This window comes from Ailuropoda melanoleuca, chromosome 9 (genome assembly GCF_002007445.2).
Source record: "Ailuropoda melanoleuca isolate Jingjing chromosome 9, ASM200744v2, whole genome shotgun sequence".
Classification (NCBI taxonomy): Eukaryota; Metazoa; Chordata; class Mammalia; order Carnivora; family Ursidae; genus Ailuropoda; species Ailuropoda melanoleuca.
Window position 1 is genome coordinate 30,421,190 of NC_048226.1, and position 15,059 is coordinate 30,436,248.

General features: G+C 39.3%; 1 protein-coding gene across 1 annotated transcript in view; it reads left to right on the forward strand.

The window, feature by feature from the left end:
* Window positions 1–3: 3 nt before the first annotated feature.
* The window catches only part of XKR4 (XK related 4), a gene marked incomplete at its 5' end in the record, with an annotated part of 418,015 nt that continues 402,959 nt past the window's right edge, over window positions 4–15,059 (forward strand). The window contains one exon of the mRNA XM_019804731.2: window positions 4–593. Coding sequence (XP_019660290.2) covers window positions 4–593 — 590 coding nt within the window. The remainder of the gene's footprint in view (window positions 594–15,059) is intronic.

A 15,059-nucleotide genomic window follows, 5' to 3' on the forward strand; every position in this document is an offset into this window, starting at 1 on the left:
GCTCCCGGGGGCTTGGGCGGCCCGGGCGGCGGCGTTGGCGGCCCCGGCGGCAGCGGGGCGGGCTCGGCGGCGCTGTGCCTGCGCCTGGGCAGGGAGCAGCGGCGCTACTCGCTGTGGGACTGCCTCTGGATCCTGGCCGCCGTGGCCGTGTACTTCGCGGACGTGGGCACGGACATCTGGCTCGCCGTGGACTACTACTTGCGCGGCCAGCGCTGGTGGTTCGGGCTCACGCTCTTCTTCGTGGTGCTCGGCTCGCTCTCGGTGCAAGTGTTCAGCTTCCGCTGGTTTGTGCACGATTTCAGCACCGAGGACAGCGCCACGACAGCAGCTGCCTCCAGCTGCCCTCAGCCTGGAGCCGATTGCAAGACGGTGGCCAGCAGTGGGTCTGCAGCCGCGGAAGGCGAGGCTCGTCCTTCCACGCCGCAAAGGCAAGCATCCAACGCCAGTAAGAGCAACATCGCCGCCACCAACAGCGGCAGCAACAGTAGCGGGGCCACCCGGGCCAGCGGCAAACACAGGTCTGCGTCCTGCTCCTTCTGCATCTGGCTCCTGCAGTCACTCATCCACATCTTGCAGCTCGGGCAAATCTGGAGGTACCGTATCAGGGGTGGGGAAGAGGGAGATCTGCTGCTGCTACTACATTCCCACTGCTTTGCTTCTGCACGGAAATCGTTTAGGGTTTCTCTAGTAGTAACCCTAGGCACACTCTTACAGTTTTTTTTTTCCCCTTAAACTGGGTTTTGCATTTTTAAGATTTGTGATCACAACCTAGGGTGGGAGGGAAGTGAGAAACAAGCGACAGGCAGCAAAGTGGTTTTGATCAACCTAGCCCTTCTGTGTTCCCACTCTGCTTCACTAGCTTCTCTATGTTTATACGCTACCCCCTCCCCATTTTTAGTGATATTGTTTCGGTTGAATAGGAGAAAATTCTGTCACATCTTCTAAAAATCCTTTTTTTATTATGTTGAATTCTAGGTTTATATTGCAATTTGGATGGCTTCTTTTGTTCCCAGTTGCTAATTCTAGTTATATGGGAATTCTTAACTGCTGTGAAGTACCCACCTTTTAATTCTCAATGTTGGAGAAGTACTGCGCTCCAAGTGAAAAGCTTAGTAGGGAGTTGGTTTGTCTTTTTCTTGGAGAATACCTATACCTATATCTCTGTCTATAACCTATGTATCTATCTCCAAATATGAGTAAATAAACTTTATGGGGCCCAGACTTACTTTTATGAGGCGCTTTCTGATTATCTTGCAGTATCCCCATATTCTGATTTTTCACAAAACTAAGAACCCTTGGAAAGGGGTAGTGCGTCTTGTACACTTTAATCATACTTGGCATCTTCATTGGTCGCTCTGCTACTTGTCATCTGATCTACCAAGTCTTTTTACACAGATATCACTTCCACTTAGAAACTGGAATACAAGGCTAAACTCCCTGGGCAGAGGGAGCTGTCATTTGAGCAGTCACCACCTAGATTTAGGAATATAATGAAACAGTTTGCTCAGAAATATGTTCCTTCAACTTTTATATGTTTTTGATAGCTTTTTGAAGCAATATCTTACACCTCCAAAAATTCTTTGTGTTGAAGCACTTAGATGTTAATATTCCAGAGCTTTTTGGGTTTCCAATGACTTAATAAGCAAGTAGTCTAAGTAAAATGAGAAAACTTCCTAATAAGTGCACCAATGTGGGGTTACATGCTGCTAGGTCGGTGTCCATTTCAATTTCATTTGTAGTTACCTTTGTGATAAAGACTTTAGAAATCATTAACTCTGCTGAGGTATCCCATGTGGAAACGACTCAGAGGATTTGTGGAATGGGACTAAATACTTCTTTTATTAGTGGTGAACAGTAGTGTTTTCGTTGATAAGAGCAAATGTGGTTATTTTGCAACCTTTCCTGAGACCACTGCTTTGTAAAGCAGGGTAAACATTGCCATAGGTGGTGACTTTTCAAACTGTGAAACTTTTTTCCCAAACAGATACTTTCTGGAAAAGGGGTATATGATATGCAGTCAGACAAACTGATGTTGGAAACCTCCATGTTTTGGACTCAAAGGACTTTGAAATGTCAATTAAATAGAATAGCTGTTATGTTCCATGGATGACTATTATGAAGACTTACAGCTTGATGCCCTTATTCAAGTTTGATGAAGAACTCAAATATTTGTGTTAATTACTGACATTGTTTAGTGGCTAGGTTCATATGATTAGTAGTTTTAATCTGATAATGTGGAAAATGAAGCTGAACATTCCATTTGTTAACTTTTGCAAACTTTATGCAAGATTTGGAAATCACTAATTTTCAATCACCTTTAAAATGTCTACCTTCATGTAAATAATGCAAACACTTCTCAATATATTAGCTGAAGAACTATTCATTGCTTCCTACAGATTGATATTTTGTGAATAATATCATATCCAATTCTGTGAACTGAAAAAATAATTTTAATTATCATTGTGTTTACTAAACCTTCTAAACCGAACATTTTCCCAGTGGAAAAATGACATTTAGTTATCTGAGGACATAAAATGCAGAAAGTGAGAAGTAATTCAGAAAAGGAAGGGCCTAAACACATGTCAGTGAGACCACAGCCACTGGTCAACTGGCCATATGGAAAAGCTGATCAAGGAGGAGGAGGAATGGAAGGGTAAGGTTGCATGCAGAAGGAAAAGCACAGGCTGTCCGACAAACACATTAGCCAACCCAACCCTTGGAGAAACTGTGGTCACACATGACTCCTCTTTGTTAGGTATCTCTACAATGTTTTCCTTAGAGGTTTTGAAGTTTTTCCTGCTAATACATGGTTGTCTGGAAGGAAGTATTGTTGAAAATATTTTCAGATACTTATCTATATTTTCATAATAATGTGCTTCATATGTAAATCTGAATTATCTAACTGTTCTTGGATTCTAGTTAAGATATTTGGAGGCTAGTGGGGTAACTTGGTGGAAGTATGATCTAAGACTTAACCTCACTTTCTCTTTATGAAGTATGTTTAAACAAATGAACAAACAAACTTTAGCCTAATGTAGGACATGGGAAAGGGATCAGAAAGTTCGTGGAATTCAGTTACATTCTAAATTGTTTCAGCTTCTCCAAGTGTGGGAGATATTGGAATGGAACTTTGTGTAGCAGATGCATCTTTGAGATAATAAGTTGGTGAAATGCAGTTCATCTCAGATTATTGTACCAGACCATTATCTTAGACCATTAGGATGCCTTAAATTAGGAATATCCTTCTGCTTCTTCTAGCTTTTCTTTTCCATGCATTATACACAAATGCTGCAGAAACACCAAGGTACTGAATGGTTCAAAGCTCAGAGGTCATTATTCATGTTTTAACATGCTACTTTCTAAGATCAATAAAATAGATTTTAGCTAGGTTGTTAACTTTTCCTTGTATTTCCATGAAATTCTAGTTATTTTAGGTAAGGGCAAGATTCTAAAAGCTTTCTGTAGATACAGTCCTTTGAAATAACATCAAAGTGTTTGCTTGTTCAGAAATAGCTATTTGAAACATTTTGGACAAGACTTAGATGTATTTATACATTTATTACAAATGCAACTGTTGAAAGCAATGATACCTATTCATTTTAATTAAAGTTTACTAATGGAAAATTAATGGCAGCTTTTAAAGTCACAGGAGTTGATTCTGAGAAAGAGCCATTTGGAATAATGAAGTGAACTTTCCTACCATGTGAAAAGAGCAATTATGACTTTAAAGGAAATGTGACTGCAAATGAATAAGTACTGTTTTTTTTTCTTGTTCATTTCATATGATTCCAGAAGTTACTAAGAGGGCAGTTCAGCCAGTGGGAATCACAAATGCCTCATCAGAACAGTTTTTAGTCTTCACACTGATGATCAATTATATATAGATACCTTCTTCAGAATTTATGACTCACTCTTAAAATTCTACCTTAATTTTTCCTGTGTATGTATGGTATATACATATTTGGTTGTCTTCTAAATGCAAGTAGGCATATTGCAAACAATAAGTCAGTGAGTCAGTGGATGGTAGAATGGGGAGTATTTTTACTATTTTACTATTTTGGTTTTTGTTTCTGAATATCTATCATGAGAATCATGTGGGAAAGACCTGGTGAAAGAACATCTCTGCTTTTCAGATGCTTGATAGTCCACAAGGTCTAACATGTGTTCCTTATTCAAATAAATTGGAAAATGGCAGGTTAAATGGAGTTAAATGGATCTCTCCACAGGACTTCTCAGAGCCTTTGATAAGCTAGTGTGCTGTTATCAATAACTTTTTAAGGGTATACTTATTAAATACTCTTGTGATGATGTGGGCACACAGGGCACTTTGAGAAATGTTAAGTCATTCTTAAACCTGGCCTAATAATAATAATAATAATAGCAATTTTATATAGCATTTAAAAAATTATAACTATGTTTATAGTCTTTATCTCATCTAAGTTTTACAGTAACCCGAGAGAAAATCATTAGTATCTATCTATATATAAGAAAACTGGCTCAGAGAGATTCATTAACTGGCGCAAAAATCCATGCTGTTTATGTGATACAGCTAAGAGTCAAAGCCAGGCCCACCTTACCCTAAAGTCTGTGCTCTTTCTGGATCAATTAGCTTATCTCCAACTGCCAACTTGGATAATAATGAGAACAATGTATAAAAATGACACTTTACCTTTACCAGGCATGACACTCTTTAGACAGGATAGAAGATCTGCCCAGTAACACACCAGTAGTCAACTGGCAGAATAGGGACTAGGCCTCAACTTGTCTGACTGTGAAGGCAGGTGCTCCTCTTACTATACACCATGTGGACATGCTGAGCTTGTTGCATTAAATTGCAGCCAAGTAACATGGTCTTGTGGTGACATTAATGATTAAATGGTGGAATGTATGTGAACGTGTGGAAAGTGCTTTGCAAATGATAAAGAGGTTCTAGAGATCAAGAATGGGTAGGGAAATAGCATCTGGGTTACACCTTTGACTACTGAAAAAGTACTTTATTGATTTGGAGTTAGTTCTGAATTCTGATATAGGTCAGGCGGAATCAATGGTCACTTTCCTGTATATTTGTGTTCCCTCTACTGTATATTAATTAATTTATTCATTCAACATATAGTGAGTCCCTACTCTATGCAAGGCACTGTGTTAGTCACTAGCTACCCCAAGATAGATAAAATACACATCATCTTTCAGGGATTCTACTGTCTGGTGAGGAAGACGAAAAGTAAAGAGATAATTTCAATACAATGAAATAAGCTCAATGATAGAAATAAAAAACCCAGACCATCTTAGTGATTCAAGTGAGACACTGGAGCAGGGGGTATTTGAGTGAAGGTTTGAATGGTGAAAAAATCTGCTGTCTGAATAAAGTGTAGCATTGGCCACAGAGCCTTGTATATGACTTTGTGTAAAAGAACAGGAGTGGGTGGGGCAAGAAGGAACAAGGTGAGTTAAGTGTGTGCTTTGAACAGAGAGGGAGTAAGAGATAGTAGCGAGAGATGAGGGAGAATTTGTTGAGTCTACAATGAATGGGACCTAAATTTTATTCTGAAGGCATGGAGGAATGTTTGAAGGATTATAAGGGCCAGGGAGGAGAGGAGAGATTGTTAACGAAGTGTTAAAACATTGTTCTATCCAAAGGTATGGCAAGCTGAGTTTCAGAGAACATGTCATCAATTCCTCTCTGGTTCAGTAAAGTCTTTTCCATTTATTAAAATTCATTGATTTTAAAGAGGTAGAGTTTGGATGTAACTGGGGTGTATAAATAAGCCCAACAAGGTGAGGGAGTGATTTTTCAGAAAAACAGATAGGTTGAAATTTTTCATTGATTTACACTAAAGTAAAAAATTTTATTTTCTGCTACTTTTTGGAGAGTTTTTCCTTAGGATACTGTGGTCTTTAGCTTATTGAAATTTAGGTTTCCTGGTCCTTAGAAACTTGTTCTTTCTATTTTTGTTAACACTTTTCAATTTTCAGAGGACTTCCCTGTCTTTCTATTTGATCCTCTTTGAGGATTTTTGAGCTAACACTTCCATTTTGCAAATGTGGAAATTGAGAAAGAGAATGTTAAGTGTTTTTCTCTTTAGGTCGTATAGTTCTGCACCAATTCTAGGCTAGAATTCAGTACTGATGTGGGAGAAAAAAAAAACAACATGAGAAATGGTTGATGAGATTGGGGATCATTAGGTAGAAGAGAAGACTGAGAAGTTCAATGTTGTCTGGTGAGTACTGAAGGGTTGTAACGAGGAGGAGGCATTGGGCTTTTGTGTAGGACCTCTGGGACGAGATGCAGGGGGGTTACAGGAGAGATTTTGAATCAATGTAAGGAAGCATTTTTTAACTAATCACAAGGTATCCAAAGATCAACGATGATTCCTTAGAAGCAGTGAGTTACCTGCTGTTGGAGGGTCTAAGCATAGTTTTGAAAACTGTAGGCAGAGTTGCAGCAGAAAAAACTTTTAAGTAACATGCAGAAGGTTGAACTAAAAGATAATCTTCCAGCCTTGAGATTTTATGACAGTTTCCATCATTACATGCTGCTCCAAACATAGTGGACTAACCTTTGCTTTTTCATGGATGAAAGAAATAGGAGGTTGCTTGAAGCACTGCAGTTATGTTACTTTGAAATCCATTCATTGGTTTATGGACCTGGTGTCTTTGCTGGAACATCACAAATCTATGTAACATCCATGAGTGCTGGGCTTGGTATTTAAATCTCTGAGTTACCTAGTGGATATAAATCCACGCAAAACCAGACAGTCCTCTGTGCATTTATTGGGGATTCTGTATGAGTTGGAATAATTTATGCATAAATCTATGTGATCAATATACCTATTTCAGTATCTTTGCAATAACTAGTGCAAAAGTTGTATTTTTTCCATTCATTTGAACTATATCCTGTTTGCTTCACAAGGGTGAAAAAAATGTTATACTTGCTACATTCTGATGGAATTGCAGACTTCCCTCATAGAGCATTAAAAGTAGTATCTATACAAATAGATGCTATCATTTTTTAACAGTATGCACAAATCCTTGGGTCAGTAGCTTTGAAGGTCTTTGTTCAGTCATGTACGGAAAACTCCTTAATGTTTGAATATCCAAGTACATAACTTGCTATTAAACGTGTTCTGTATTTTACAGTTCAAATGAAATTGTCTACCTATGATATTAAATAGCACTAATCACTGAGTAACAGATAAACAGAATGATTCCATTTTGTATGGGCTCACTGGCTAATCCAGTGCCTTGTGTTAGAATTTGAATGGTGTACTAACTAGGCCTATGGAAGCAAGACTTAGGGATTAGAACTGAATTTAATTGGATTTATATTCTTATGCATTATCAAATATAAGGTGCAGTGTGCTGCTAGTCATGAGGAAGTGCTTATCAGGTGTAACTTTATAAAATAGTTGTAATGTGTTGGTGAATGTCAGAGAAAGACAAATTCTCTTGAATGACATTGCCTAATTCTGACCACCAACAAGTAACTTCCTTCTAGCTATATGCTGTTGTCACCGGTAATGGAAGGCATGGCCAGTCAGGAAGGAAGACCACAGGCAAGCCCTTGTGAAGTTATTCTAGTAGTTGTGGAAGTTATGTGAATAAAAATACATGCTCAGTGAATATTTACTGACCTGTGGATGAAGCCCAGGCATTATTCTCTCTTCTTTATGAGAAAGGGGCTGAACTTGTGGCTTGTTTGTTTGCTTCTTGAGTTTCCAAGGGTGCAGTGAATCCAAAAGGATGTTGTTATCTAGAAAGGATACCACCCATTGCCCCAGCTCTCTCTCTCTCTCTCTCTCTCTCTCTCTCTTTTTAGATCACTAGAATTAGGGAAGTGGGGCCAAATTTCACAAAGTACTAGTTCTCCTCTGAGAAAGATGCATCCAGAAGCCCAGCTCACATTCCTGTTCTTCCTGATAGAAACGTCAGACTGGGAAAGCTTTGGGATAGATCTTTTTCACTGAATTCTTACCTACACTTGACTGCCTGAGAATATATTTATGTATGGGACAATTTCTGTATCTCTGGTGCTTCTATTTGTCCACGCAAAAAAAGTTTGTAGCTTCTGCTATTACTACTACCACTCCCATCAATACTATAATTCTTATCACCATAAAAGAGTAATTTCTTGTCTTGTATATATACAGAGCAGATATAGATTACTGATTGCAAAAGAAACTAAAGAAGGATTAAAATGGAAATAAGTCAGTCTGGATATTTTCTAGAAACAATGATCTGAATGATAGCATTAGATCTTTTCCAACCCTAAGATGATGGGTCAAAATTAGAACCATCACTGATGGTTCTTTACAAAGTCAGCTGTCCTTTTGGGGAAGTGTACTATGTGAGGAGTTAGGAGAGATGAATTGATTGCTTGGTGGCCCAGACCCCAGGCAGGTCACCTAAGTGCTGTTACCTGTGTCACCATGATGATACAGTGCAGCTCCTGGCTTCCAACGAAGTTTAAATATTCTTTTGGTTTCCTCCTTCTGAGTCTTAATTTTCTATCTGTATGATATGATTGGTCAAACAATAACATTCAAGTTTCTTTCCAGGTTCAAAATGCTGGTTTTGCTCCTTTTATATATTCTTGCTATTTGCCCAGTCCCCAGAGTATGTGCACCGCAGAGTCTGTACGTGTTCTTCTAAGGCCATCGTTATAGCGTTTCTCTGGTTACGTAAGTCAAAGGGCATCTATAAGGGACTTTCCAGAGTTGGTAACATTAGTGTCTAACCTCTAGGAACTAGTATGATTTCATACATGAAGAGAGAATCTTAAGCTTATTTGTATAATGTAACTTGTTTTGAATTGTAACTTGTTTCTGAATTTTAGTTATAATCAAATAACACCATGTCCGCAAAAACCCATATCTAAGCATTTGAAGCTGATGTGGAAAGTGTTCCCATATCACTAATTCTAAGATATCTACCCTGTAGACCTGGGAAGCCAAAATTACCATTTCCATTTCACGTAGTGAGGTATGCACAGCTGGAGTGCTATGATTAGCAAATAAGAACAATGCTTCATGGGCTTAAAAAGAGCTATCCATTATGTCAATGAGAAGACTGTTGTCAGGGCTAGGTTTGCTTTAAAATTAAAAGCCTGTCCTGGATCACACTGTCACTGATTTAGTATACTAGAAATTGAATTTAAGCTCTATACAGAGACTGTCTCCAGGCCTGTACTCACTGAGGAATAGGGATATGTTACTCTGTGCTAGAACAAGAGAACAATGCATTAACCTTTCCTGGATAGGAATTGCCTGGATCTCTAGGATGTTAGACATCTGTCATGAAGCTGAACAATTTTCAACCCCATGACGACATTTCAGATATTTAATTTAAAAAAATTATGCATCTATTTTAAAGTGATCTGAAGTATGTCAAACTATTTTTTCATCTTCATGATTCATAAGTAGGCTGCTTGAATCAGTTCTACTTCTTTTGTTTAATTTATGCACATGCCCTGTTTTCCTGTCAGGGGAATCCTTTTATATAAACAGAGCAGTGGGCAGTGTGTGAGGTGGGTGAGGATTAGTCAAACAGAAAATCATGCATATATAGAAAAAGTAGGATCTACAGTGAATACGAGTCTAAAAAGACTTGGGATGACTTTGGCTGGCTTCCCATCAAGTACACTGTATTTAAGAAGGACGAAGTCACCTTTCTGAACCACCAATCTGAGACATTTCATCCATGTAAAAAGCAGTTGGACTTCTTTCTGAAGCTCAGGTAATAGTCGTGAATAAAGATATGGGAATTCTTTACTTTTCAGGTCTTTTTTCAGTAGCAGAGAGTCAATAATCAAAACAAAGATAGCCCTTAGAGCAGGAACCATAGCAAAATGATCCTCCGTTACTTGCATCTTTGATTTATGGCCTAGTTGCTGTATCAGTGTAACAGTAACAATGAAGAAATGATCCTTCAGCAAAGCAGGGGAAAGGATTTGTAAAGATTTCTTTATTTTGGTAGATTTACAGCTCATTAATTAATTTCCTGCTTTACAAAAGTAAAATTGTTAACAATTATTTTTTTAAATGTAGGTCAATTCCAGAAGACTCTCCAAAGAGATTTGCAGTACTTGAATCTGTTATTTTAAAATAAATTAGGAAGTATGTCCCATAGGGTTTCATAGTTCCAGGGGATGTGCTATTAAGAGTAGTAGTCACAGATGTCCTATAGGAATTTTGTTGATTTGGTAATAGCTAGGTTTGAAACATTGAGTTCTACACAGGAACAGGTAATGTGACACTATTCTAAGGAAGGCATAAATATTATCTGTGTTCATACTTTTGAAAAGTAGTCAATAGTTATGGCTATTTAAGGGCAAAATATCTACCTACTTTAAGATAAGGTTGGAATCATGGGACACCTGGGTGGCTCACTTGTTTGAGCATCCTACTGTTGGTTTCAGCTCAGGTCATGATCTCAGGTTCATGAGATCGTACCCTGCATCTGGCTCTGCACTGGGTGTGGAGCCTGCTTGAGATTCTCTCTCTCCCTCTGCCCTCCCACCCTAAATAAATACGTAAATAAATAAAGGTTGGACTCAAATGAGTGAGGGAGGAAACCTGAAGTTTCTGTCAAGGAAGCATGACCAAATATCCTGGAAACCATCACTGAGTTCCATTTGTGATGGCCACTGGCTTCTTCCCCACTTCTGACCTGTGTATTAACACAGGACTCTCAAGTCAAACACTTCCACACTACAGACCCCACTGGAGCCCTTAATATCAAGTTGACCTAAACCGAGCATTTTCACAACTGAAGTTTTGTCCCTTTGTTCCTAGAACCAGCTCATCTAATGGAATCTTGGTCTGGCTAGTGAAGCCTCGCTTTCAGCTTTGCTGTGATGAGTTTTATAATGGGTGTCAGTACAACTTTCCCATTCACACTCATAGGAGATGAGGGTATTGTATATAAGGCATGCACTTTTAGCTTGAGGGAGAAAAATTTGGCCATGAGAGAAGGCCATGAGAGAAATGAACAAAAACAGAGAATTTTGTTCCAAAATTGGAGGGTGAAATTTCAATCCTTGGTAGTGTGAATGGGAAAGTTGTACTGACACCCATTATAAACTTGATATTAAGGGCTCCAGTGGGGGTCTGTAGTGTGGAAGTGTTTGACTTGAGAGTCCTGTGTTAATACACAGGTCAGAAGTGGGGAAGAAGCCAGTGGCCATCACAAATGGTAACATAATAGAAACCTGGGAATCCAAGGGAGGGCCAGGAACAAACTTGCTAGTAGTAAAGGTAAGTGAGACTCTGAAATCAAGGGCATCATGAAAGCGAACTGTAACACTGTGCTTCACGATATAAAACCGAAGGGAAATTTGCTTCATTTATGTTCTCATTATATAATTTCTGCCTGGTCAGATATTGAGAGTAAGGCCTGAGCCTGGAGGTCTACTTCTGATCCCAGATTGGGGAGGGCAAAGAGCTGAGCTCATAGGTATGTTCTCACTCAATCACTGTTGATATGTGCAAATTCATTAACAGTCCACCGACTAAATCATGACTTGGTCACTGTAATCAGTTGTTGAGAATAAAATGACAAAAATAAGTGACCAGTGATAACCTTTTAATCATGGATTCTACAAACAGCTACTTCAAATCATTGTAAGGAACATGTATGAAAAAGAATATGCGCTCAAAACATTTATTATCTAGGAGAGGAGTCCTGTCACATTCATACCTCCAAATCTGTCTGTGACATTGTGCTAAGAGCAGAGCTGTTGGCTTGCAACTCCGGGTGTAAGATCTGCATCTGGCAGCACCCACATCTCTCAGAGGTGTCTCAGGAATGCAGAATCTCAGGTCCCTGTGGACTTACTAAACCGTGACCTATGATTGAACAAGATGCCCTGGGGATTCGTATGCACACTGAAGTTTGAGCAGCAGAGGGAGAGCAATCCCTTTCAACTGAAATGGTCAGGGAAGGTTACTGAGCTGAATATTAACGGAAACTATGGCTGATCCAGATGTTTTCACTGGCTGTTTCACCAGAGTCAGCTCACCTGCTATGAAAGCAAGGGCTGGTGCTTAAAAGTGGTAACAGTGGGTTCTCTTTATAGGCAATGCTATAAGCAAAGATATGAAATCTTCCATTGACAAAGAAAGTGAAAAGTTTTAATAAAATATTTATTAAAAATCCATTACTTTATAGGTTTGCTGTTCACAGCTGATCTCTAGGAAATTAATTCAACACATTGATCACCCAACTCTCACAGTTTTATGGGGTTTTTTTTTAAGATTTATTTATTTGAGAGAGAGTGTGCTCACGCATGGGGGAAAGACAGAAGGAGAGAATCTTCCATCAGACTCCCTGCTGAGCACAGAGCTCATCAAGGGACTGGATCTCACAACCCATGAGATCATGACTTGAGCCCAAACCAAGAGTTGGATGCTTAACTGGCTGAGCCACCCAGGAGCCCCTCACAGTTTTATATTATTCAGGCCTATGGCATTCAGTCCTTGGGATGGAGTGGACAGGGTGTCGTGAGAGAGGGAAACAGACAGACACCAGGAAAACACTGGATTTAGAGTAAGCAGACAGAGGAGAGAGAAAGAGGAGAGGGAGGTAGGGCGGCAGTTCCGACCAAGACATAATGATTGCTGACTTTGCTCATAGACGTGGAGCTAGGCTGCTGGTGTATTCCTTCCTATTCATAAGTTTCTGAAAAAACAACAACCCTCAGGGTGAGCAAAGGACATCACCCTCCACTAGGTGTTGGGACAATGGAGAAGGAAGTCAAGTTCTGGGCACCTCTCACCCCCAGTTTTTAGTATGATAGATCAAGCAGCCTCTGCAGCTACAAGGAGAAAGAGGACCCAAGGGAGGAATAGAAGAAAATGGAACTAGGCTTCCAAGACTGAAAGGCTAGACCCCAGCCAGGAATTAGCAGGGTATTTTTACAAAATAATAGGGAAAGATTTCCGATGACCAACTTGTTCCATGCAGTTGAGCTCCTCCCAGTGACCCCAAGACCCGCAGAGCAGGCTATGTCATGGGAAGATTTCCTGCTTTATTACTTGTCATCCTAAGTGAGAAATAGAACAGTCAACATTGTGACAAAATATGTCAGTGTCCGCATTGTAGAATAAGAAGATAATGAGAATGTTGTCTTATCAAATGTATATTCGTGTAAAGGTATTACCAGTTTCTTTAGTTCATTCAACAAAATGGAAAAAGGATGACCTTCCCAGAAATGCTCCTTTTCAAAGTAATAGTTTTCTAATTTCTCTTTTGTACAACAGCCGGTGTTGCTATGCTGTCACTTATGTTGCTATGGCTCCTTCCCCCATCTATGTGCTAGAATATGATTGTTTCCATCAGTGTTCTTAAGTGTTTCCATGGAGAATTACTAAGTTAATTTTTCTAGGTCTGCGCTACCAGTAGGTGTGGTCACCCTGCCAGTCTCTAGACCTGCATGGCTTTTCAATATGGTAGCTGTGAGCTGCACATGGCTATTGAACATTTGAAATGTGGCTATTCCCCATTGATGTGTGTTGTAAGTGTCAAATACCCTGGGGATTTTGAGGACTTTGTGTGGGAAAAAAAAAAAAAGGATGGTAAACATCTAATAATATCCATATTTATTATATGTTGAACCAATAACATTTTTGATATATTGGGTTAAATAAAATATATTGTTGAAATTAATTTCACCTGTTGCTTTTTATACTTTATAAATGTGACCACCAGAAAGTTAGAATTATGTATGTGGCTTACATTATATTTCTGTTGGGCAGAACTGCTCTAGGTAATGTTCAGAACTCAGTTTTCAAGAAGTAAGAAGAAAATCCTAAGTGATATATCTCAAAATACTAAGAAAAGAATTTACTAGAAGTTACCAGAGAAAGAGCAGTGGGTTGTTTCACTGCAGAAGCAGGTTGACTTAATGGATTTTACAAATAAGATTACCTGCTGGTAAAAACTGACTCTTTGGGAGAGAAAACCCCTAATGTGAATAAAGCCCATTGTCTTCTCTGCTTTCTGCTTTGCTTAAGGCCTAGTGACATGCTGTGCTTATTTGGTGGCTTAATAAATAGTATTTGATCATGACAATAAGGACCAAATCTTTGTTAAGTGCAGTTGCAGCTTGCCAAGCACATTGGCTCATATTAAGCCATCCAATCTTTTCTTCAGCCTCTCAGGGTAGGTATTATTAGTGTTCTCATTTGAAGATCAATTCACTGGGGTTCAGAGGAGGTAGGAGACTGGCCCAAGTGCCCACAGCTGCTAACTAGCAAGCATCACAGTCATGACTTCAGCTTCCGCAACTTGCCCTTTTCCCGCCATATCTTGCTACTCTTCGATTAACAAGAGAATCACTGGGAGGAGTATTTCCTCCCTCTCAGACTGGCAACAGTGCTGAAACCTGCAGCGGGTTCAGTTTTACCATGTCATCCATGGAAATTATTTAAGACAGGTTTTGAGATTTTGTTCCGACTACCGAGACAGACATACCCGAGGAGAGAGGTCAGATTTGATTCTTGACTTCTCAACTATAAAATGGTGGGTGGGAGTCACATTAGATAATTTCTGAAGTCCTTTTCCACTCTGTAATTCTGTGAAACCTGGTACCTATACGGAGCTTATCAACTCTTTTTTACACACCTTATTGAATACTCAACGTGGGAAATAATATTCATGCTTTATTGACCTGGGCGAGGTTTCGGATAAACTACTCCTGAGATTGCTATTTCACACCAAACTTCAAAAACAGTGACTATGGATCAATATTAGCCATAATATGTCACTTTCATTTGATAACCTACTAGTAAAATACATGTTCTCTCCATTGGGAAATGCATAACACTAAAGAATACTAAGTAGTCTCCAGCCCCAAGTGAATAGTATGTAATTAACCAGTATTTATATCCTCATTTTGCACGCAGTCATGCTTCGCATATACCAGCATTCTCCTCCACATATGTTCATGAATTATGAATTCAGGTACAAGCATGCAAGGCAGAACCCCTCTGTCAGTCACATCTCTTTCTCTGAGACCAGCGAGATTTACGTCTATGTGACACGACTTCAAATTCAACTCCTAA